Source organism: Leuciscus leuciscus, assembly GCF_965113295.1.
Source record: "Leuciscus leuciscus genome assembly, chromosome: 2".
NCBI classification, from domain to species: domain Eukaryota; kingdom Metazoa; phylum Chordata; class Actinopteri; order Cypriniformes; family Leuciscidae; genus Leuciscus; species Leuciscus leuciscus.
The window spans coordinates 9,751,939-9,778,539 of NC_138726.1; the positions used below are offsets into that span (position 1 = coordinate 9,751,939).

The 26,601-nt window shown below is 34.8% G+C and overlaps 2 protein-coding genes across 2 annotated transcripts in view; one reads left to right on the top strand and one right to left on the bottom strand.

The window, feature by feature from the left end:
- Positions 1-15,243, bottom strand: part of smchd1 (structural maintenance of chromosomes flexible hinge domain containing 1) — a 69,757-nt gene extending 54,514 nt beyond the window's left edge. The window contains exons 1-10 of the mRNA XM_082161694.1: positions 14,847-15,243; positions 14,655-14,730; positions 13,959-14,117; positions 4,591-4,673; positions 3,766-3,890; positions 2,814-2,928; positions 1,932-2,051; positions 1,656-1,822; positions 368-458; positions 25-241 (exon numbers count right to left, since the gene is read on the bottom strand). Of these exons, the coding sequence (XP_082017820.1) occupies positions 25-241; positions 368-458; positions 1,656-1,822; positions 1,932-2,051; positions 2,814-2,928; positions 3,766-3,890; positions 4,591-4,673; positions 13,959-14,117; positions 14,655-14,730; positions 14,847-14,999 (1,306 nt within the window). The 5' untranslated portion in view covers positions 15,000-15,243. The remainder of the gene's footprint in view (positions 1-24; positions 242-367; positions 459-1,655; positions 1,823-1,931; positions 2,052-2,813; positions 2,929-3,765; positions 3,891-4,590; positions 4,674-13,958; positions 14,118-14,654; positions 14,731-14,846) is intronic.
- A 925-nt stretch (positions 15,244-16,168) lies between these two features.
- Positions 16,169-22,824, top strand: mettl4 (methyltransferase 4, N6-adenosine). The gene is made up of 8 exons (XM_082161384.1): positions 16,169-16,556; positions 16,696-16,761; positions 17,774-18,128; positions 19,346-19,415; positions 19,536-19,710; positions 20,699-20,805; positions 20,895-20,980; positions 22,129-22,824. The coding sequence occupies exons 1-8, from the start codon at positions 16,284-16,286 to the stop codon at positions 22,302-22,304; spliced, it is 1,308 nt and encodes a 435-aa protein (XP_082017510.1). The 5' UTR covers positions 16,169-16,283; the 3' UTR covers positions 22,305-22,824.
- The last annotated feature ends 3,777 nt before the right edge of the window (positions 22,825-26,601 follow it).

The window sequence follows — 26,601 nt, forward strand, 5'->3', positions numbered from 1 at the left end:
ATTAATGTCACTGATTTACAATACCTGCTGAGGCAGCATATGGATCCACTGGGTATGTTTCTTGATCGTAGAGGAACGGGTGATATCGGATCAATCCCTCCACTAAGGAATCTCTAGCGCCGGTGGCTTTAAACTCAAAAGTAGAAGCACTGGAGCTGACATACAGAGTCTGCATGTCATTATCAACCTCCCTCAGATTCACAACACGGGGAACTCGAGTGTAACGCTCAAACAAACTGATCTGAGAAAACAGAAAGAGAGAGCTTCAGAAAAAACTAAACAAAACAGGGTCATTCTGATGCATAAAAGGAACTCAAAAACTGAATGATCAATGCATTTGGTGCCAGAAATACATAAGCATCTATACCTGAATGTCAATGTTGGAGGAATGGTCAGTTTTTCTCTTTAATCTCGTGTCATTTCCATCAGCTCCGTGTATATAATAATGGTAAGTATGCCTGAAATAAAACAAACAGTATTAAATGGCCCATGGCTTGCCTTCAAAATAAATTATAGCTTTTATCAGGGCTCGACAATAATGACTGCCTGAAGCCCAGGGGCCCGCATAAACGACGCTAGGGACAGTTGACGGAATTTTCACTTGCCCAATCAGGCCAGTGCTGTGCATCGTCACGAAAGTTAATCATTTGCATGTGTTTCTCAAGAGCAAGATGACTCGAGTTCTCTTTCAAATCTTGTTGCACTTAAAAGGACATTTTCACACAAAATAATGTCAAAATAGCCATATTGCCAAGTATCCTTGTAAATGTATGTCCTAAATGAACGTAAACAGTTGAGAAACAGTATACTGGATCCGTGCAGCTCTTAAAGTGACAGCTGCCTAATAAATCAGCTACAGTCTGTTTTAATGTTAATCAAACAACAACAGACACAGAAATCTCAAAGCACAAAATCAACAAACAAAAAATTTTTTAATTTACAAAATGGTTACATTTGTTGACATTAGTTAACTACATAAATTACATGAACTAACAATGAAAATGCTGTATTAATATTAATTAAATTTCAATTGAATATTATTTCAATTTCAACATTTACTAATACATTAATAAAATCAAAAGTTGTATCTTTAACTAACATGAACAGCTGTATTTTAATTAACTAATCTTAACTAAGATTAATAAAAATTGTAACAAATGCATTGCTCATTGCTAGATAACGTTAATTAATGCATTAACTAATGTTAACTAATTGGACCTTGTTGTAAAGTGTTACCAAATAAATAAAAATAAATGCTAGCTATAGAAGCACCATGTATTGCCATCTGCAGACGACTGAGTAGTGCATACTGTTATGTGTGCATCACTTTTAATACAGAACTGATGCACATCTCACAGTTCTTAAGGACACATCAACTATGTACTATTATTATTAATATAGTAGTCGTTAGTTTTTTGCACACAACTGAATGAGTTTGAGACTAATTCATTAAAAATAATTGGCTCGTAACAGATATTTGTTTGCAGATTCCAAGAGAGTCATTTTTAAAAACTTGTGTTTTCAGGCCCCCGAAACACCACTCTCATGTAAATGAATGGCCAGAACGGATAAAAAGTTTAACGTTTTTAATTGCTAATGATATGGTTTAAATGCCCCCTAAAGGAGGAGTTTGTGTATGTGTTTTTGGGACGTACGCTAACTCTCTGGTCCACAGAGTGAAATACTGTTTGAGGTAGGTGACGTGTTCTGGAAGGATTCCAGTGATGACAACTGCAGTGAAACTCTCCCTTCCATCTTCTTCAATCACAATAGACTGCAGAAACTGCTCATTGCTGACATTCACATGCGAGCAATCCCCAGGCTGCAAAACAAAACAAAACACACACACACACACACACACACACACACATACATTTAAAAACAAAATCCAGGAGCCAACAATGACATGAGATGACTTGTATTTCCCTCACCTTCCTGTTTCTAATGAAGCCAGAGTAAATATCTTCCTTTTTTAACTCCTTGCGCTCAAAGTCGTCTTTAGACATGACAAATTCATGAACGTCTGGAGAGCCTGCAGGTTTACTGATCATCTGAAACACACATTACAAGAATATTTCATAAAAAAAAATGTACATTTAACTCAAAATCTTTACCTCTGCCACAAAGCCATTGTATGGTTTCCGAAGGCCTGGAAATCAATGACGAGTCTACTTAAAACTACTATGCAACTCTTATAGTGCCCTTTTTTGGTGTTTCTCCCCTTTTTGGAGGTTGACAGCCATAGGAGGCAATGTGGAAAAAAAAATGTATGTAAAGTAAGAGATGCATAAGTGTTTAGACTAGAGACTAACATGAGGGTGAATAAATAATGAGGTCAACTATTCCTTAAATAAACCATGTAAACTATAAAAAAAAACAATTAACCATCCATTTGCAAAATCACTACCTGTTTTAAACACCCCATGGTTTGTTCAAGTTCAGCGTGAGCTTACTGACAGTCCATGCAAACTCTCACAAACAATTTATAAAACTTTGCATCTACACTGCAAAATAAAACTCGTATTTTTCACTGTAACTTTGCCTGGTTGATTTTAACTGAAGCATTCACGATAATGCAAACCTCAAGCGTGGACAGTCAGTGGGCTTGAGCTGAACAAAACTTGAAAACATGACACATATATGTGGATCAGACCGCTTAATCCAACCTGGTTTATGGATCATTTTAACAAAAGTCTTTAATTTGCCATTCCTTAATGGACATATCTGTTCTGCTTTATTGAAATGGGATGTAACAAATCTACTGTATTAATTTGCAAGTATGATACTTGTTGAAAAAATGCATGCAAACATACTCTGACAGACTGGCCGATGTAAAACACAGCCTGTTTGCCTCCGACTCCAAAATATGAGATGTCACTGTTCAGACTGCGTGGAACTGGACTTGGTCGCACATAATCAGGTTTTTCGCTATGTCCACAACAAAGAGAAAAAAAGCTGATGGTTATCAAGGCAAGCTTTATAAGACAATTAGTATTTGAATCTATGTCCGCATTTACATTACATGGCTCAAGTGACCCAATTCCGATTTTTTCCTCCAATGTGGCATAGATAGGATATATGACCCATGAACGTGTAAGCAGGAAAAAAAGCACATGGATTCCGATATTCTCAGATTGGTTTCAGGCCTTAATTCATATGGGGAAATAAATCTGATCTGAATAGGATACACGCATTTGCGTCTGCCATGTAAGTGGACAGATCGGATAACCAATGGTGGCGAATGACATCAATTCAGATGGACACAAACCATAGCGGTTACACCAGTGATCATTGCTTCATTAGCCCAGGCTGCAACAAGGGCTCTCCTATGTTTTCACCGCCTTAAGAGACCAATATTTTGCTGACCTTTAAAGATGGTGTGGAAAGCAAAAGCTTGTATTATCATTTCGTATGCGTCCATTGCGTAATTTTTACTTCCTATACGGCCTAAGCTTTTCCAGGTAAGTACGTCTATCTTTGGTTGATTAGCCAAGTGAATAATGTAAATGCAGATATCGAATTTGGGTCACTTTTAAAAGAACATGTAAGCTGGTAATCCAAAAAAATCGGATTTAGTCAACAAATCGGAATTGAGCATCAAGACCTGCAGTGTAAATGCGGCCTATAATAGGCATCATACAATGAGCACAGGTCAGCTGGATATTATTTCAAATATGAAGAGGGCATTTTGGATGCAAATATCCTTGTTTTAACATTATAAGTACCAGCATGAATAGAATTATGAGTAGTTTTGGAGTAGCTCACATATCATTTTCTCGTATAAACTTTGACAGACGGTAAACAGCCCAGTTGTTCAGCTGTTTAGATGTCATTCCACATCCATTATCCATCACCACAACAGCAGGTCCTCCCTGAGACTCATCGAAAAGCTGAAAAACACACAGAGAACAAAACATCTGGATCATGGAAACTAATAGTAGGTCAATGTGCAATAAGTGCAACAAAAAGTAGATTACTGCATAATTCACTGAATGAACTGAATACTATTTTTCTCAGATAACAATAAAATGTGAAATATCTGATATTTGAATGTGGTACTGCAGAGAAAATGCACGCAAATGCATTAGCATGACTGTTATAAAATAAATAGCTCAATAATGTTTTTCTAAACAACAGGCAGAAAAGTTACACCCAAAAAATAAATAAATATTAATAAGATATTATTAAGAGCAGTAAGGTCTGAAAATGGATGCCGAGGTTGCTTTGTTTCTGTTCGATATGCGAGTAACATTGGTTTTGCTAGTTTCACAGAACCAAGATATGCTGTTGTTGTTGAATAACAGCGGATTCATCAATACTTGAGCGAGCTGTCTGATGCGGCAGCTTTAGTTGTTGCCTGTGTTGCATTTTGTTCATTATTTTGGGAGCGGAAAAATGAAGGGAAGGGTGTGTTTCTGTTGGTTACGGGTGTGTTTGATTTGTTTAGTTTTTTTCAGAAATGTCTGACTGAAAATGAAAATGACTGAAAATGAATGACTTCCAGTCACACCTTTATAACGTATGCAACTGACACTGAGACAGTTCACTAGGGTTTGTAATAAAGAGTGAGGGTCAGTGTTGAATTCTCACCAATCTGATTTCAATTCTCCTGATTCCCGTGTTTTTTCCTGTGGCTGACAGCGCGTTATCAATGAGCTCAGCAAAAGCATAGGCTGCAACACAACAAAAAGAGAAACACAGCACACATTAAACTGGCACCGTGTACATTGGGGTCATGCCGATATAGACAATAATATTGTGTATTGACGATAGCCAGAGATATCATCAAAAGCATCAGCTATAGGCAATATCGAGAGGATTTGGCATTTCCAATTAATGTATAGGGATGTCCCGATCCGATCCACAGCATCGGTATGGGATGGGACGGTATGAAAATTTCATATCACGATAATAGTGACCAAAATAATCGTGATTATCAATATTATCACAGTTTTGTTAAAACGAGATGAAAGTGTTCAAAAAGAAATGATGCTCACACTGAAAACATTTCAACACGTTTTATATTTGACAATCAACAAACAACCAATAAAACGAGCAGCTCTATGCACTTTTTTTTTAAGCAAGATTATATTCTGTGGCATTTCCTTCCTTAACCCTCTGAGGTCGGAAAACGCGCCCCCGCGTTTTGCTGGATTTTCTTCACATTGTAGTACAATAAACTTAAATTACTCCGTCATTTATGGTTATACAGAAAAAAGAAATATAAAAAAAGAATCTGTGATATTTCTACTTTTGTATGTGTCCACTTACCAGGGATGGAAATTAGCACCCGCCACCAGCCAAATGCGGGTGATTTTGTGTTGTGGCGGGTAAACTCGCTTCACCTACCGGCCACCGTGGCGGGTAAATAAAAATATACTGTTTCACACAGACGGCGGACACTTTTAGAGGACATAAGTGTACGCTGAAATAAAGTCTTTCACCTCAGAAAAACGGACTTTCTTGTCCTGTCACGTCAGCCGTTATCCTGTGCTCGGAGCGCACACTCTTCAATTGCACGCGCAAATGTGGCGGCGCGCGCTGTGTATCGCCTCACTGCATATAAAGTGCACAAGAAACTACGAGCATGCAACGCCGTTACGTTGTAAATTACACAAAATAAAAGTAATGCAGGTATGATTTTCATTCTGTTCACCAGGAGCAGTTTCCATGGTTCATTAACAGTTATTGTTAATATTGTGTATTCACCATGGCAACTGTCGTTTCCATATTAACCCCAAAAATGCCACTTTATTTTTCTTTGTGTTATTTTTAATATTTTTAAATGACTCTAGTGGCTCATACCAACATTGTATTAACAAAAACTAGTTTGGGACTGCTATTTAATAGCTTTAGCATAGGCCTAATGTTTATTTATTAGTACTAGTCTTTACTATTAGTCATATTCTTACAATTTATGTTAAGTAAAGGGGGACAGTACTTGTGTGTGTGGAAATAGCCGGTTTCAATAAAACTACTTGTGACATGTCATATTTGGCTTTGACTTTGACTGAACATTTGCTCTCACTTTGCGGAAAAAATATCGGGATATATATCGTATATCGATATTCAGCCTAAATAATCGGGATATGACTTTTGGTCCATATCGCCCAGCCCTAGTTTCATTGTTGGGACTAAAAACCTAAAACTGGAAGCCATAAAAGACCACGAATCATTCAAATGCCACATCCAGGTAAAAAAGAGAAATATATATAAGAGAGAAAGAGAAAATGTCAGTATTTCATTGAGACTTGAGATTAAATAAACTGCTTAAGTATTGTAGATCTTGTAGTATTAATTTTCACATGCAGTTACACATTGTCGGTTAAAAACAAGAAAGTGGCTGGTAAAAACATTGAGTGGCTGGTAGATTTTGAAATCCACCAGCCACAGTGGCCGGTGGACAAAAAAGTTAATTTCCATCCCTGCCACTTACAATCAAATCAAAACATTGTGCTTTTGTAAAATAAAGAAAATAAATAGGGTGTGCGTTCTGCCTCTCCGTCGCGGTGAACTTTTTTTTCTTGAGCACGTCTATAAACAAACAAAACTCAGCGAATACTTCTCACACATTTATGAGCCATATACCTTTATACACATTTAAGTGTGTACTTTTAAATGATCGGATTCAAACTGAAAACAAATATTCTCTGTTTAAGTAATTTGTATAAAACCAACAGGATGTCCAGTATCTCAAACGCTTGCTAATTACTTTTAATTCGGCCACGCCCACTCGCGCAAAAGAGATTCACATGCAAATCTCCACATGGGACGCGAACGCCCTCGTTACCTCAAACACAAAACACCAAAAAACTTCACAAGTCTCTGCTTTTCGTCGAGTTTGGAAGACGCGCTGTGAGCTTACATTGGATTTACATCAGAAGAAGAAGAACGCGATTTGAAGACAAGAAAGATGTAAGGTAAGAAATTCTTACTTATTAGTTTATGGTATTGTTGCATAAACTTCACATTGCAGTTGAACTGTTGCTAGATATATGGTGAATATTATACTATTTAGACCCGTGTTTACTGTTAAATACTGTTTGTGGATATCTGCTCAAACATAGATATGTATAACCATAATGTTTAATATTTTGGAGCGCGCTGTGGGTTTGAATGTATCATATTTTGGAGCGCGATTGCGTTTGAAAGGAAAAATGCACCAAACATTAGGCTTTATGTTTTTACTATTATCTCATTTCATATCATCATAACGAATGGAAACATTTGAAGTAACATAAGATAATCAATATATTTTTCTCTAGCATTGTTACTGAAATCTTTTGGAAGATTTATAGGCTGCTTTGTAAAATAAAATTATTTTATGCAGTACTGCACATAGCTTATGCCTACAAGGCACAACAAATATGGTGTTCTTTATATTATATATTGTTGGAAACATTTGTGTGTGTGTGTGTGTGTGTGTGTGTGTGTGTGTGTGTGTGTGTGTGTGTGTGTGTGTGTATTCTGTGAATTTTAAAAAGCAATTTTAACCAGAAAAATCTAAAATGTATTCCCAAAATCGTGCAGGCCTAGTTTCTCTTGATACCAGTATGTTCACTTTTTTCTTTTCTTTCAGGGACCAGATGCAACTGAGTCCTGCTGACTTCAACATTCACATGAGTCTCTGTACATGAACATGGTAAAGTGAAAATCAAACACCTTGGAAATGGTATGTACAATGTTTTTAGGAATGGCACAAAGGTCTCTGTCTTTGGATCATTGTTTTCAATGTGCTCTTTTGTCATTTGTTGTGTATTTTTGGATTATGTTGTGTTGTAAATAAATCCAAACAATCTAAAAGCCATTCTTTTTTAAATCTCCTCATTCTTTGTGCAAGGTTGCTCTGAATGACAGGGCCTGATCGCTCCTAATAGGGCAGTTAGGGGAGTGTCTTTGTCTTTCTCAGGTGTTAAAAGCTTACATATTCATGAGATGATCACGCCTCTTCGAATATGGCTTTGTCACACAAAACACGTCTTAGAAATTTTAAATCAATATATTGTCTTATCTGAATGAGCAGTCAGGGTGATTTTCACATAGTTTTGGAGCAAATATTCTAGGCTACGTCATACAATTTTCAAAAGTCTTGTGAAGAAATAATCAGTATGGGTTTCATGGCCTTATTTCAGTGACAATTTTTTTTTGTATTTTCACAAACCACGCATAAATGTCATTATCTCAAAACTACAAACTTTTACATACATGCTGCTGATATATTATTGTAGCAGAGTTTGTGCTGAATACAGTGTAATTAGACTTTAGCCATGAAAATGTCACTAGTAACAGAAAAAAAACACAAATGTCAGAGCATGTCAGAACACCTCCAGAGCCAGAAAACAGCTCAGACCTCAGAGGGTTAAAATGACCGTCGTAAATAACAACGCATTATAACACAGCGCACATCACGCACGCGCTCTCTCGTTTCATTCAAATACAACTTGCCGTCTTGTGTCTCCGTTTTCGATTGGATTGAAAATTAAATCAGAGTTGATTTATTATTTACAGAGTTTGATCATATTTCTGTGATCATATAAGATTCAAAACATTATTAATCTGCCTTCCGCCATTCCTTCTCCAATGCAAAAACAACAACATTGCACGCTGCGCCTGCGCCAGCCTGTTGCTGGCTGGACAGGATTTACAGTGAGTTATTAAAATCGCGATAATCAAACACGGATTTAATGATAATTACATTTTAAACGATAATACTAACCGTCAGTACATTTTATCGTGGTTTATAGTGAAACCGGTAATCGTCCCATCCCTATTAGGGGTGGAACGGTACATGTATTCGTACTGAACGTAAGTTCGGTGCATGGATTTGCACAGAGAATACACGGTATAAAAATAAATAAAACTTGCGTGCACATTAATTAATGTAATACGGAACTAACGTTACTGTTAGATACGCGCATAGACATGCGGGTTCTTTAGGGACACCTAATCTGTAGCCGGGCAGATGACGTGACGCATGTTTTTTCTGTAATCAAGTGTAAATGTTTATTGAACTGCATTTCTCTATTAAAACAACACATGCCAGTGGGGCATAGAACATCATTTTATTTAAATATTATGATTTTGGGACGTAAAATTTATTTGGTGTTGTTCATATTTCAAGGTGAATAGCAAAATGTCCTGCGGTGTGACTGTAACATTGATGACTCATCAAATGTAAATATTAGTAAAATAAAGCAGGTATGCTTGGAGCAGCTAATAAATGCCTTGGCATTTTTTTGTATGCATTTACTTACTTAACTTAAGTTTTCAAAATGCTAAAAAGTACTAAAATAATATTTACAGTACATTTAGTTTTGAAACACAAATGCTGTCCTGCAGTGTGACATAGGATATTAGATTTTTGTACTGGCAGTTACATGGACAGCCATAGGGGTCCTTTAGTCAAGCCCCCTACCAGGAAGTCCCCCAGATGTTTGGATGTGCTAAGGAGGTTAAAATGTGAGTGTTAATCTCTTATTAATTTGATATATTTTATCATTTCTGTCAGACCATGAACGTGTCCATTTTTGATAGTCCTGTGGTGTGACTGATCTAGACTGATCTAGTTCGAGAAAAAATTTAAATATTTTAAAAAAAGAATCATATTCAGGTTTAAAACAATGAACTTATTCAGTTACTGTAATGCCCAAGGTCAGTCTTGTATAGCAATTACTCAAAATGGCTGCAAAGGTGAAAAAGTCCTGTGGTGTGACAGCCCGTCCTGTAGTGTGACATAATTAAATCAGATGTCTAGCTAGATTCTCGTCTGTTATGTTTGCAATATTAAACATAAATATAAATATATCTCTGTCTCTATATATATATTAAACAAATATTGTAAATATTATATATAATATACCTATATTATACATATATTAAACATAAATATATATCTGTCTTCATTATACATAATATACCTATATTATACATATATTAAGCATAAATATATATATCTGTCTTCATTTGTTTGTTGTATGTGTATGTTAACAGTCACTGATCATTGTTTTTAAAGTGATTTGTCAGTTTTTAGGCATGAGTAAAGAAAGGACAAGGAGGTACAGGGAAATGATGAAGTCAGATTTCTCTTGTTCACTGGAATCTTTGTTCAAAGAGCTGAATTGATGATTTTAACATGCTTTTAATTATTTTAGCATGATTTTAATGACTTTCCCCTGAGAAACAAGATATTTGTTTAGTCTTTTAAGTTAAAAATAGAAATGAATGGTCTTTATGACTGGGTCTGATCTGACACCTCCAAAATGTTAATTATTCAGTATGTCTTGTTCACTATGTTTTTAGTTCAAATTCATACACTAAGCAATAAGATTGTACTGATATGGTGGATTTTCATTAATGTTCAAATAGAGATGCAAATGAATTTGTTTGTTACAAAAGTATTCAATAAATTTCACCATAAATGTTCATGCAGTGTCTCATTTTGTCCTGTGGTGTGACGGGATGTCCTGTGGTGTGACATCACTTCAAACACAATTAAACGACTTTTACTATGTTAACTAGCTTAAATAATTATATGCATTTGAAAACATTGCATAATATAACTATATAAAAAAATAATAAACATTTTCAAATATTTTTTCTCATTTTAAATAATATTTCCACTGGAGTGAGTGGTAAAAGATGGCACAAGCAAAGAATATAATCGAAAAACAGCTGTGAAAAAAAAATATATGCAGAATTTTAATGATCATTCTTTAAGAGTACTTGTTAAACATAAAACATACCTGATTTGTATTTGAAATTAATAATATTTCAATATTTGAATTTTATAGTAATGTCGTCACACCGCAGGACATATTTTGCCTGGAGCTGTGAGAAAAGCTTAATAAATTACATAATGAGAAAAAAAATCTGCTAACCTCTAACAGTTTCAAAAACAACAGTATTTGTACTTTACAAATTCATACAATTCTTAAGCAATTTAGAACTTTGTTTTAAAAAATGCTGTTTCACCCTTATTTGTCATCTACCCAGCCCCGCGTCTATATCGCTTCAAATGCTCGCTTTATCATTATACGCGCGCAGCGCGTCCTATTCGCTTTGGACGCACGAATGGATTCAAACTGTTCAATCATCGAACTAGACATGATAGACGCTCTATTCGCGTTTGGTGTGAATGCAGCAAAATGAACAGGCTGCGATGTCAAGATTGCAATGCTGGAGTGTGTGTGTATGTGTCAGAGAGAGAGAGGCACGGGCGCGATCGAACAGTGGAAACATAAAAACATACTCCGTCATTTTCAAACAGGACATCGTTAAAACTGCCAAAAGTGTTTAGCCTACTTATATTTGTGTAAAACACAACATTGTGGTTTTGTCAAACTGTAACTGCCACCCAACCAAAATATCACACACACACACACACACACACACACAGACACAGACACACACACAGACACACGCTGTTTAAAAGCAAAAATTATCTCATCTTTTGGACATTCATCATATTGCATTGGTTTTCATTCCTTGTCCTAAAACAGACTAATCTGTTTATTTTTAATTTACACATTCTACATTGATTAAAAAAGAAAATCAAATGTGTTTTTAAAAGTAGTATTTTATACAGAAATAAATGATTTATAATTCAGATGAGAATAAAGCTAAAGTTAATTAAAATTTTAAGGAAACAAATATATTGATCTAAAATATAGCAAATTAATTTTAAATTCATTCAGGTTACCAAACATATCTCCAGGTCTTTTGAATAAAGGGTGGCAGTCTTTCATTATCAACTGTTGTTGTGGACTATATACTGGAGAAGTATTTGTTCTCCATTTGAGTGAGATGTTTTTATGTGGCTAATTGAGCAAAGTGCTTCCATATATTTTATTATTAGTAGTATTAGTTCAAGAATAAAATAAAAATATCGGATTGATATCGGTATCGGCAAATAGCCAAAGCTGCGGCATCGGTATCGTATCGGAAGTGAAAAAGTGGTATCGGGACATCCCTATTAATGTATTCAATTATTATTATTAAGCTGCTATTATTATCAAAATGAATATTAGAATTCATTTGTCGTGCCATAATTTCATAGGAAATCACCGCATACACGCTCTGCAAGGATAATAAAAGCTTAGATAGATTAGCTTCTATTACTGTAATCATAATTAATTCTCTAATGACTGGGCAGGATCCATTGACCCTTAAGACAGCGCCAATCACACCAGTTCCTAAAAAGCCTGGGTGTGATGCTGATACTTACGCAACTATAGGCCTAAAGCGAATCTACCTCTTCTGCCAAAGGTCTTCGAACAGACTGTGGTTGGTCAGTTACAGAAATATCGGTCCACAAATAATCTTTTAGAACAATTTCAGTCTGGATTTAGATCAGGACACAGAACCGCTCTTGTCCGAATGACCTTCTCACCTTATCTGACCTGATACGGGTGCTTGCAGAATTTTAGATTTGTTTGACTGTATGTCATGCCATCCTCCTTAAAAGGATGCGTGGGTGGATAGGCATCTCTGGTGTTGTGTTTGGTTTAAATCCAATCTCCATGACAGTTTCCAGTTTGGGGGAAAACAAATCTCCATTGTTTCAAGTGCGCAATCTAGGCATTATTTTTGATGCACAGTTGACATTAAATGCCCATGTTAAAATAATCTGAAAAACTGGAAATATTGCCAGACTTAAGACCTTCTCTCGCCTTGCCCATGGTGGGAAGGCTTGTTCATGCCTTTATTATGTCAAGGCTTGATTATTGCAATGCACTTCACTCTGGTCTTCCTGATAGATCCATTAAGAAACTGCAATATATTCCCATAAAGGCATCTATCGATTTTAAAACATTTTGACATATCTCTGTAACCTAGCTATTCCTTATACTCCAACTCGGTTTCTTCACTCTAATTCTTGTACTCTTCAGCAGCCCTCATTTAAATTAAAGTCTATGTGGGGGTCGAGCATTTCAGCTCCAAGGTTATAAGCAAGCTTTATTTCAAACACTGACCTTTAAAAACAACTTGTTTAACACAATATACTTCTCTTCTAATTTTTTCAGTACGTAAGGGCCACAAGAGAAATTTTAACAAAATTAATTAAGACAATTATATAGCCTACCGTTATCAGCGTATGTTTAAAGGTATAGTTCACTTTAAAATGAAAATTCTGTCATCATTTACTCACCCTCATGTTGTTTCAAACCTGTATGAATTTCTTTCTCTTGCTGAACAGAAAGGAAGATAAAGGAAGATATTTAGAAGAATGTCAGTAACCAGACAGTTTCTGGTCTCATTGACTTCCATAGTATATTTTTTTCCTACTATGGAAGTCAATGGTATCTAAAACTGTCTGGTTACTCACATTCTTCTAGATATCTTCCTTTCTGTTCAGCAGAAGAAAGAAATTCATACAGGTTTGAAACAACATGAGGGTGAGTATATGATGACAGAATTTTCATTTTTCGGTGGAGTATCCCTTTAAGTCGATTCATCTCTCGTCGTCTCTGAGAGAATATGCGCTGTTAATGTGGCATGAGCAGCCGAACACTTAGTCATTTTTTACTTTTACTTTCTGTAATGAATAATTTACTGTGGTTTGAGACTTCTTTACCGGCATAACTCTTACATAGATTTGCACATTGCTTGTGTGATATCCACTGGCTCGCTTCATGGTTTAAAACTGAAATGTTTCCAATATTGTGACATGACATTTTTCTTTATCATCAACTTTATCTTTTTAGTTCGCAAATTGATGGAAATTATTCACATTTTGTGTGTCATTTCCTGTGATAATAAAAGCAAATAAATAATCAAATATATTAATAAATAAAAAAGTAAATTAAGGATAGCAGAAAAGTAAAAAAGCCCCCCACACACACTGCACGATAATATTGTGTTTCAGCGATCTCACACACTAACGATAGGATGATATGACTATGAGGATGTATATGTGTATATGTATGCCAGGCATGGCAGAGGTGAATGTGCAAACTTACGCAACGCTTTCTGTCCTTCACTAGCGTAGTACTCATACATGCCACATTGCACTAGAGTATGGTAGTGCGGCAGAAACTCAATCCGCTCTTGAATCGCCATAGGCAGCTCCTGATTCACAGATTTCAACAGTTGCAAGGTTTGCCCATCAACCAGCTTCTCTGTTACATCAAAACACAAACAAATCCATATCAGTACATAAGAAAGTCATTTTTAAAAAACAACTATTTTTTTTAATGTGAAACAACTAATTTAACATACGTCAATAATAATTTTAAATATACATTTAAAAAACATTTTCATTTTTGTAATACATCTTTGAAAAATATACTGTATATTTAAAACAAAATGAACATAAAAAAATTACATATGTAAATAAAAAACACTTTATTTACTTTTACATGTTTTAAAACAAAACTACACTGAAAAACTAAACAAAATGAAAAACTTTCAATTAACTTAAAAACTTCAAATATTTTGTTGACTTACATCAGATATTTTCTTTACTGTTTTACAGTTTTGAAATAAAATAAAAATTATACGAAAATGAAAATAAATAAACATAATATTTATTTAAAAACGTCGAAAGCTCTTAATGTTAACATATGTAAATACAATACTATTTACCGTTTTGACACGCAAAAATATATACATTTTAAAAATGCAACCAATAAAATGATAGCTTTCAGAGCTCTTACTGTAAAGTTCCTCGTCAATCTCTTTTCGGTCCGTCGTGCTAATAACGAAAGTCTCGTTTGTCGACAGTGAAAACTCCTAAAATGAAAAGAAAACCCAGTCACTGCTAAATGTACCTGTTAACAAGATGTATGACAGATGTCATGGTACAGCGAGCGGGTAATTTACCCTTGTAAACAGAGCATCTGTTTTACCTGTCTCAGAGCCTGAAGAAAGCCATTGTAATCGATGTTCGCGACGTCTAGCGTCCTCTCCGGCGCTGCGCTGCTGTCCGGGCGACAGTCATAAACACAAACCGATTTCGAGGTCTTTTCCCCCCGGTCTCTATCCGCTCCGGCCTCGGTCATGTTCGTTTTCGTCACACGTTACTGCGTAGCCAGAAACCTCTGATACAGAAACTAACAGAAACTCATCGCTTCCTCACTGACATGTTTATCTTGAGGTTTAGATTTGTTCTGTCGTTCACCAGGCTAATATGTATGATAATATTCACGTGTAACGAGGTATTTTGATGGAGGATATAAACTTAAAGATTTCGCGCCAGGAACATCACCCAAATTCCTCTAGTTCGTGTGCAGCATCCTTCGTTACTTCTTCTATAGTATTTTATGGCGATTAGCAAAAAGCTTTTGACGCATTACCGCCTCCTACCGGGATGGAGTGTGAAGAAGAATGTTGATGTTATTATTATACAATTATTTTATATATACATTTATACAATAATAATAATACATATGCAAACATTTATAACGAATAAAATTATTCTTAATTGCTATTTTCTTCAAATGCTATAACTTAAGAATAAAGTTCATTTTTTAAGAAAGTTCTTTTTTTTTTCTTTTTTTTCTTTTTTTAAATGCTCTAAACAATCATTGTAAATGACCTCTTATAGTTAGAATATAGCATCCAATGTGTCTTAAGTGTAAAGGTAAGATATTTAATGAATTTGTTTCAAATATTAAATATAATAGCCAAATGTAGGCTACTGAAGGTGACTTTCCATTCCTTGATCACAGTTTGTGGACTTCTGCTCGTCTTTGAGGATTGACCACGAGTTCACTTGGGGAGTTGCCTAAAATCATGCTTTTTAAAGATATAATTATGACATATAAAATTAATATAAAATATAAAAGTCATAATTATGACTTTAAAGTGACTTTTAAGACACTAAGTCATAATTATGAGATGAAAAGTTGAAATTTAAAAGTCATAATTATGGCATTAAAATTGTAATTATGTCTTAAAAAGTCGAAATTATGACATGCAAAGTCAAAATTATGATCATAATTTTGACTCTAATAATTTTACTATAAAATGTCTGTCATGACTCATAATTTCGTCATGGCGTAATTTAGACTTTTTAATCTCATAATTATGACTCAATATGTCATACTTTTACATACTTTACATGATTTTCCCCGTTGTGGCTTGACGTTGATTCTCCACACTAGTCCAGTCGGTGGCAGTAATGCGCCAAAAGCAAGCTTGCCAACCGCTATTAAACATTAAAAGAAGAGGAAGCAGCAGCAGCATTTATGTATGCTGAACTGAGATGAAACCTTTTTTATATTTATAGTATATGAATGAAACCGTTGGAATAATTTGACAGTCATTATTCTTGTATGGTGTAAATGTCTGTTGTGTGTGGTAACTCCTGGGGCTGGCTGTTGGACTCTTGCACTCACATAGATGAGGGTTTGCAGCGCTGTGTTTGTTATAATAGTGCTGGGCTTGAAAAGCCGATATACTTCAAAAACTGTTTCAAGAGGGAATATTTTAATATTTTGAAGCCCCACGTTCAAATTCGACAAAACACAGGTATCTTGACAGACAGTATTCCGTTACACACGGCAAAAAATAGCACTGGTGATGAACTTGCAAAGATTGATCTTCAAACACGAAAGGTATACAACGGAAAAAAGCGACATTGCCGCATATTTATTTATTTGCTGTTATTATTTTAGTTGATATACTGTGCTCGATTATAGGGTCTTTGGATATTGCTGTATGACTCTTAACAGTTTTTTTATTTTTTATTTGCAGAAACGAAAAAGAAAGCAACGTGATCTCAATGCAGGGGAGTTAGATGCCCATATTTATCATGGAAAGGTGACATGCTTTATTTTATTTCTTAAATACCCCGTGTCAACACAACTTAAAAGGAATCTGTACAGATTTCTATTGTATTTTCATAACAATGTCATCATTTGGAACTAATCCTAATGGGAACAAATTAGATCAAATTTGGCAATCTTGTTTCATTATTATATTTTTACGAGTTCTTTTGGATGTTGGATTTGTGTGCCATTATTTTCAGTTAAACGCACAGCTAAAGTAGTTTGCAGGCAGGTCGTGACCGCATTACAGTTCCATATCACTTCGCTTAATGATTTCAGTTTTTTCATAGGTCCTTCCAGACTAAAACAACAGCAAAATAACCAAAACCCACAACGACACTCACCTAGCAAATAAATATAGTTGACAATAAAAAAATAAAAAAACTGTACGAAGATCTTTTTAATGAAATCTGAGGGCTTTTTGTTTCTCCATTGACAACTATGCAACTACCACTTCCAAGCCCCAGAAAGGTAGTAAATGCATCATTAAAGTAATCCATGTGACCAAAGTGGTTTAACCTCAGTTTTATGAAGTGACGCGGGTGATTTGCGTGTTGGAGATTAATATTTTGTAAATAAAGTGATAAATTATGAGATCAAAGATGAACGAAAGTCATGGGTTTGGAATGACATTAGGGTGAGTAATTAATGACAGATTTTTTTTTTTTTTTTGTGAGCTTTCAGAATTTCATTCTACCTCACTTACTTTCATAACCAACTGCATTAATGACCTAAAAATGTGACTTTTTGAAACTAACATTTAAATGACATTTGATTCCTTGCTCAGTTTTCCTTGCTCATATTAACCACCTCATCAGGTCCTCATTATTTCATCTTCGCCATATTGCTGTCTTGTTTTATAAATGTTGTAAATCTTTCATGTACTCAGTGCATACTAAAATGGATCCTTTAGGATTTGGTTTTTGCTTGCCGTTCTAGCATACAGATTTCCTCTCACACACTCTCTTTTTGTGCATGTGTTGTTTTGATTTTTTTCTTCTCAGGTCAGGTCAGTGGTTCTGGAGGGCTCTCAGGCTCTTCTGGAAGCTGGACGTCAGTGTGGATACTTGACCGAAGCTTTGAACACACCACCCTCTGAATCCCTGCCAACACACGAGTGCCAGCTTGCTGCCTTATGTGACATGGCCAAACAGCTCCCATTAACAGACGAGTCTGTGGCACCAGTGCAGACGCTGAACGGAGATGGCCTGGATCCACACCTTGACCTATTCTCATACATCACAGAAAACCCATTCGACTGTGCTTATGAGGTCACGTTGATGAGGGAGAAGTATCTATTGCCCCCCCGCAGCCGATTCCTGTTGTCTGACATCACACGTATGCATCCACTTGTCAACAGTGAGTTTTATTTACTATTCTATTACATAATAGAGTATTGTCTATGTTATGTAGAGCAGCTAAATGGCTGAAAGCTTTCAAGACCGGTGTTATTTTAGTATTATTTATAAACTATTATAGTATTTATTAATATTTTGAATTTGTTTTTTTATTTTTATATGTTACGGTTTAATTTGAATAATTTCAGGGTAAAAATAAGGTTCCATTGGTTAACATTAGTTCATTACATTAGTTCATTACATTAGTTAACATTAGCTAAAAATAAAAAAATATTTCTAATCTTAGGTAAAATTAAATTTAACATTTACTAATACAGTATATTATTAGAATCAAAAGTATCTGTTGTTAGTATTTAATGGACCTGAGCTAACATGAATTAACAAACAGTTGTATTTTTATAAACGATTATTAAACACTGTAACATATTTGTTGCTTATTCTTAGTTATTACATGGCTCTGTGGAATACTTGATTCTGATTGGTCAATATCCCCAGATAACAACCGCTCAAAGCAGATACCACCGGCTCATCCGGGTTACTGAAGTCAGCAGCGCTATACGCTTCCTAGGAACCTTTTTTTCTTCGTGGAAGTTTTGTATTTGGTGAACTAGTAAAGTATTAAAACTCAGTCGAATCAATATTTTGTGTACAGTTATTTAATTATGCCATCCAGTATCGTGGACTCACTCTCTCAGTTCATACAAACGCAGCTGCTGCCATTTTGTGACTATTGTTCTGTACACTGTTGGATTATGAGATACAAACGGGTACGAATTTAAAACAGTTTAATCTGAAATCAATATATCTTATCTCCATAATTATTTATGTGGTGAAATGCTGTGTAATAAGTGGTATGACTGTATACCGTATCCCTTAAATGTCCGTCTAGTTTGAACTTTCCGTGCTAGCAACTGCTCTCCACGGAAGCTTTGCGTTTAAACACCTAATAAAATATTTCAACTCAGATCAATATTTCATGGCAAGTACCTGCTTACCTCCGCTTCGCGTCGGGGTCCTCATCACCCTGTCGGGGGTTATTTTGAGAGAACCACCGGATGAATGTACATTATCCCTTACTTAATGCATTAACCAAAGTAACTAATTGGAACTTATTGCAAAGTGTTACCAATTTTATTGGTCATTAGTCATTTTGTTATACTACTTTAGATGCTTCCAATTTTGCGTCCAGTTTTGCTTATTGCTACATTTTGACTACAGGTGGAGACAAGTTTGACCTTATCATCCTTGATCCGCCATGGGAAAACAAATCTGTCAAAAGAAGCAACAGGTAACGTGACTACACTTAGACATGCATGCATACCTGGTCATGTGGCTATGAAATGATTCATTCTCTGCCTGCAATAAGAAACTGCTCTGGCCTGAAATCATATCATGGTATGATTGACAGATACAGTTCTCTGCCGTCTTCTCAGCTCAAGCAGCTTCCTGTGCCAGCACTGGCTGCTCCAGAATGTTTGGTGGTTACGTGGGTAACTAACCGGGCAAAGCATCTGCGTTTCGTCAAAGAAGAGCTCTACCCATACTGGGCAGTTGAAGTGCTAGCAGAGTGGCTCTGGGTCAAGGTACACACAGAACACAACTGCACAAGAAGAGGAAAAGTACCCTAAAAAAACGAATTAGGAGGAAGAAACACCATTAACCCTCTGGTATTCCTCACTTAGGGGTCACACTTATGATACCCTGAGGTCAAAATAGACTGAAGACAATAATAATATTTAGGAAAAAATATTTTTTTTTAATTAAATGAATGTTTCAATAATATTTTTTCTTTAATTATTTTGTATTTTGAAGGGAATTTTGTTGTACTAGACAACATTCACCCCAAAATGATGCACAATGTATATTTATATGAAATAAATGTTACAAATATTAGAAAAAATGTCCAATATTTTCAATTAATTCAGTGATTAAATTCAAATTAAAACATAGATATTTAATATATTATATATATATATATATATATATATATATATAGGGATGTGTATTCCTTTGTTGCTTATAATAGTATTTTCAGACATAATTACTTTTATTAGATTTTGCATACCATTTCACCTTTTCTAATCATTTCCACACACATGCACGCGTTCATATTGCAATTGCCAAAAAAGTCAGCAAGTTTCAAACCAATCTAATGAAGTAAAAAAAAAAAAAAAAAGTTGAAGTTGTTCAACTAACATGACCACCAGATGGTTAAAGGGACAGTTCACCCAAAATTCTTTCATCATTTACTCATTCTCATGTTGTTCCAAACCTGTATCACATTTGTTCATCTTCGAAACACAAATCAGGTTATTTTTAATAAAACCTGAGAGATTTCTATCCATCTATTGAAAGTTCATTCAAAATGTTGACGCTTCAAAAAGGTTCATAAAGCGATTGAGCGTTTTAATCTGAGGCTTCTGAAGTAACTAATGGGTCTTCATGAAGTAACAACAAAACATAATAATTAATTACTTGATTTAAGGAGGACTGCAATAATGTAACTTGTTACTTTTGAAAGTAAAAGTCCCCAACACTGCTCAGCTTGTGACGTTTTGTCTGAATCTCCAGGTGACCCGAACAGGGGAGTTTGTGTTTCCTCTGGATTCGGAGCACAAGAAGCCTTATGAAGTGCTGGTGCTTGGCAGGTATCGCTCTCGTACTGACCACACAGTCAGGTAATGTGTGTATGTTTCACATTCAAGTCTTCTTTCCTTCCATCTTTTTGTATTGTAATCTCCAAAGCTTCCCAAATTGTGTGTTCCAGATCTTTAGCAGTGGATGAGCTTCCAGAGCAACGGCTTCTGATCAGCGTCCCCTCAGTACTGCACTCTCATAAGCCTTCGTTGTCAGGTGCACACGCTTAAAACAAATCTGTGCTTCTGCAATATAAGCTCATTTGTGGTTCATATATCAGATTATACTTCATTTTGGTCTCTGCCTGCCTATCCTTTTGAAAAGGTAGCACTTTTTTTTACTCAAACTTATTTTCAAACTTAATGTTTTTAGAGACTCAATTGATCTGCATGTTAATTGCAATCAAATGGAAATGAATTATACTTTAAATTAATCAAATGTTATCTGAACTTCGAAGTGCTTTTTGACCTGAAGTAGGACTTTAGTACATTTTGATTGTTATTGTTATTTAAATATGTATACTGATGAATGTACAAATAGCCTACATGTTGTGTATTTAAATATAATTGTAATTACACATTTGTAATGAACTTGCATTTTATTACATATAGGCCTTGTTTCACAGACAGGGCTTAGATTAAGCCAGGATTAGGCTTTAGTTCAGTTGGGACAAGTAAAATGCTTTTATAAACGTGCATCTTGAGACAAAACAATGACACTAACATATTTTAAGATCTGTCAGTGCAAGTTGCTTTCACTTACAAAACTAGGCTTAACCCTTGTCTGTGAAACTGGGGTTAAAATAATATTTATTAACATTTATTAATAATTATATTATCTTTAAATGTAATATTGAATAACACACTACAGTTGAAATTATAATAAGGTATGCCTACTTTACATGTGCTTTAGTAGGCTATGTAAGACAACACTTCTTTTTTTAAAGCATGACAATAACATGCGTGACAAACACAATTATCAAAACATGACCTAACTTTTAATTTGACATTCTTACAAACTAAATTTTTTCAGTGTACTTAAGTTTGTTAAGAAACATAGTGAATCAGTGATGAAAGTGTACTCTCTTTAAATACTCTTAAGTGGCCTTTTATTTCATTACTGTTATATTATCTCTAAGTACAGTTTCTTAACAATATTCTTTTAAGATTTGAAGTACAATTGCACATTCAATACAGTTAAGCGCACTTCTTTTTCACATAAGTGTATCTTCTGCGTGGAAAAAACCCAGTTGTTTTGTTACTGGTCACTATGGTATGTTTTGTCCTGCTGATGTTGAGGGTCCGGGTCTGCAAACTTCCTTGATTTCTAGCTTTCGGGCTAATTCTTTCTCTTTTGTTCTACAGCTGTGCTAAAGCCGTACATTAGCAACAAGCCCAAGTGTTTAGAGTTGTTTGCCCGAAGTCTCCAGTGTGACTGGACCAGCTGGGGAAACGAAGTCATCAAGTTCCAGCACAGCAGCTATTTTACCAGAGAGAGGGTCGAGGATCCGGCCAGGACATCCGCAACACTTACACAGTAGCTCATGGACTTTTTTACAAGAATACAAGAAACTAGTATAAGAATGTTTGTATTATATACATGGATATGAACTTTCAGTTCACCATGTAAAATGCAGTACAATTGTGTTTTCATCTGAATAGTGTATTTTATACCAAGCAGAAATAACTATATTTTTGTATAAAAATGTATGCAAAGAGTACTGTCAGTATTTTACTACATACATTTTAGCAATTTGTTATGGGGCTCCACAATAAGGATTTTTCCTTTCTGCGAGCCTGGTCTGGCCAGTGGTTGGGATTGGACTTGGCCTTCCAATAATTTGTCTTGTTTTTAGAAACATTTTTAAGTATGTGTGTCAGAAATGTTATGGTATTTTCAGAAATAAATGTGTGTTTTTTGAGTTTAACAAATGGACCTGCCCTTTGTGCGCTAACTGTTTGACTTCCATGATGGTTGCAGAAATTATGGATCAAAATGTTAACAGTAAAACTTCTTTAACTAATATTTGCCATTAAACTTTATATGAAAACACCATGTAATTATTTTTGTGCTGTGGTTGTTTCAATATTGTTTCCATTATTTAGTTCTATTCTGTGTTTTATCATTTTGTTTGTATACTTAGTCTCATTACACCAGTCTTGGTTAAGTTATACAGGCTGTGACATTTTAGAGTAAAGGATGCCTTAAATTTGATTGAATCATAAATATTTTTGATAAATGAATTCACTTTTATTTGAGCAGGTTCTTTGAGATTACAATCTCTCGTTTTTTTAAACATAGCCTAAATAAATGGTATTAAATATTAGAAAAATAAGCATAAAACAAATGGGCAAGTGTGAAAAGAGCAAATTATGTTGAACTCGAGAACGAAATAAACTGGGTAAATTTACTAAGTACACATTACACCGACACTAGTCAACATTTTTATTGAAGTGTTCCAAAAAGAGGCAGGAAATATGAAAGGCCTTTTCCTTGTATGATAATAAAACGATTAAAGAACTGTAAAACTAAATGGAAATATAGAGGCAATACATAATGAAAGAGACAAGGTTTTTGTTTCAAGCAGTTGAAGTGTTTTTTAAATCAGTTCAGTCTATTTCATATTATAAAATTATGACGTTTCTTGATTTTTTTTAGGTTTGTCATGACTCAAAAGTCAAGGTACAGGTTTGTCGCCATATTTTGAGAATGACCTTTTTATTAAATTGTTTTCTAATCATTTATTTGATATTGGGGAAACAAAAGTACTAGGCTAGGGGAACAAATGCATTAGCTATCTTTCCTATTTTGTTTTTGGGCATTTTTGAATTGTGACCAAAGCCCATTCATAAGGTTCATCCACATTCCTTATGAGCCGTGCATGATGATATATTTAACAAGCATCTCTTCCATTATTAAAATATTTTTAAATCATCTTCAGAAATTCACTAGGCTAATAAATTATTTGTAACTTAATGTTATCTATAGTCACTATACATTTCCTTTTTTTTCTATGAACCTAAATAAATCCAGAAGAGTGGAATTATTGTTTTAGGGCAGGATCCTGTAAGTTGGCATAAGCCGTCATGCCCACATTCTCAAAAACAATTTTAAAAAAGCAATGCGAAAGTGAAAGGTAAATGTTTGTGTTTCTAAGACCTGACATTCTGTCAATTGATGTGGAGACAGGTGGACATGGAATTGCAAGTTTAATTGAAATAAACAAATAAATAAATATGCTGTCGACATGATTGACAGGAGAAGAAAATACACGCCGACTTCACAATCATTGATGCATGACTGAAATCCACTGCTTGACACTTCCACCTGAAATAACCCTTATTAATGAGAACAGGCTTTTTGTGTCTGCTTCCCCTTTTCATTAAAAGAATTGATAATATTTTCCATTTCGATGTCAGTTAGGGTTGTAAGATAGCACAATGTGAATAAAATAATACCATAAAACAATTAACTCCTGCAATATCAACAAGCAATATTAATATCCTGTAGACCGTTCCCTTGCATTATGATTAAAAGCAGTATAAATCATACATACAGTATATATATACTGTATATATGGTATCAATAATGTCAAAAATGTGATGTGCAGTCAAATGTGTGTTGTTTAAGCGAGTGTTCTCACCGATACACTTGTTGTGTCTTTTATTTTATTAATATTATTAAGTACATTTAGGATTTGAAGTGCACTACAAGTGCACATTCAACTTCTTTTTCAAAAACATTTTTCAAATAACCATGAACATTTAAATACAATAAAACAATACACAATATAACAGATATCAAACAGATTAAAGAGCAAAAGAACACAAAAAAAAAAAAATTTTCAACCAATATCTATCTTTTCTGGGCAAATTTTTACATTTTTGTACACTCAGTTATTTTTGGTCTTATGGGTTAAATGTTAATTGTTATGTGAAATAGCTTTTTTTCGGGAAGTCCTAAATAAAAAAACAATATGAAATTTCTGATCCCTCTTATTATTTTTTAATTGTCTGTATTTTGCGGATTCCGAGTGTAAACTGTAAATGTTTTAAACGCCTGCATTGGGTGGTGTGTCACAGAAATAAAGTGTACATCGTCTATATGTGTGCAGTTTTTGGAGAAATGAAGATGACAAGGAGACCTTTATTAAATTTGTATTGCGACTGAGATGAGTGTGACTTGTGAGTGTGCATCTACCCACAGTGGCAACAGGGGTTCTTTCTCACTATGCAGAAGGGCAAATGTCCCAGAATGCCTCTCAGCGAGACAGGCTTGTCACTCCGGTTGACCTCCAACCCCATGGAGCTCTTTCAGCTGACAGAATCCAACACATCAGACGCCTCTTGGTTCCAAACACTATTTGACGTGCCCCTATGGAGGTCAAGAATACATTTTCTCTCAGAATGTCTCAGTCACTTAGAAGCAAAATACTTGCAGTGAGCACATGAAGAGAATACATGACACACAAAGAAAAAAAAGTCCTTGTTTGTGAAAATGTTCACCTATATAGGGTGGTGGACCCCTGTTTGAGGTCACACCTTGTCATAGGTAGTGTCATAGGAATACTTCAAATGATTGAACACTTATCAAAACTAGCTGATCATCACATCCTTTAACTCGATACAAGGTCTCTCACATGCCGATCACATTTTTATGATGCAAAAGACACGAGTGTGCCTCGTATTTAGAATAGTCTCTGAGTGTCCACCATCCGGGCTAGAGTGAAAAAATATCATGGTTACATAGTACTGATTTACATTACAAAAACAGGTTAAAAAGATGAGCTTTAGTGATCCCTTGTGAAAAGAAGTGCACTTTAATATACTTTTAAAATGAGTATGATGAGTATATGTACTTGTTAATAATATACTTCACAAGGATATATTTCAGTGCAAACTGAATGTAATGTTTTCGAACAGCATGTTAAGTGCAATTAAAAGAAAATGCATTATGAGGACCCAGTTACTTAAGTACATCTTGTGTCTATACTTTCAGAATCACTTCTATTCTCTTATGGTGAAATATGGTTAAAGTGAACTGTTAAATACAGACAAACTTTGATGGCAAACTAAAAATGTGCTTTATTGTCAATTCTATTGAAACTTTAGGCTATTTTCTAATTACGAAGTTGCAATTTAATTAGGGATGCACCGATATAAACATTTCGGCCGATACCGATAATTCTTTATATTTGAAAGCCCATAACCGATATATTGGCCCATAAATCTAAATCCAAATTTTTATACAATTTTTGAGAGCCCTATTACATAAACAAAAGTCTCACCATTAAAAGACATGTCCCAAGCACACAATTATAATGTTATGGAGCCGATATGACAGCACATGTTGCACTTTTTTTGAAGTCATTACAATCAATCAATCATATTTTAAGCAATTCAAAACCATCATGGCGAGTAGTGTGAATCTGAAATGTCTCAGCTGAAGGACATAATCCATTATTTATCGGCTTTAATATACCAGCCACATTTTCTTATTGGGCCAATAATGATCAAATAAAAAATTAACATAATATGGGCCGATACCGATAAGGTGGCCGATATATCGTGCATCCCTAAATGTAATAAATTTTAAATAGGCCTAAGTGAACTTTAAATGTATTACTGAATAATATTAGTATGTTAGTCAATGCATCAAAATATCACATTCAACTTAAGTTAACTCAACTAATTTGCTCCAATTAAAGTCAACTCAAATACTTTTTTTCCCCATCTAATGAGAAGTCTTTTGAACTTGAAAATTAATGTCAAGAGCAATTAAAGATTGTTTGGCATTAGCAATGCAGGCGGTTACAATCATTGTTCTTTCCTCTTCTT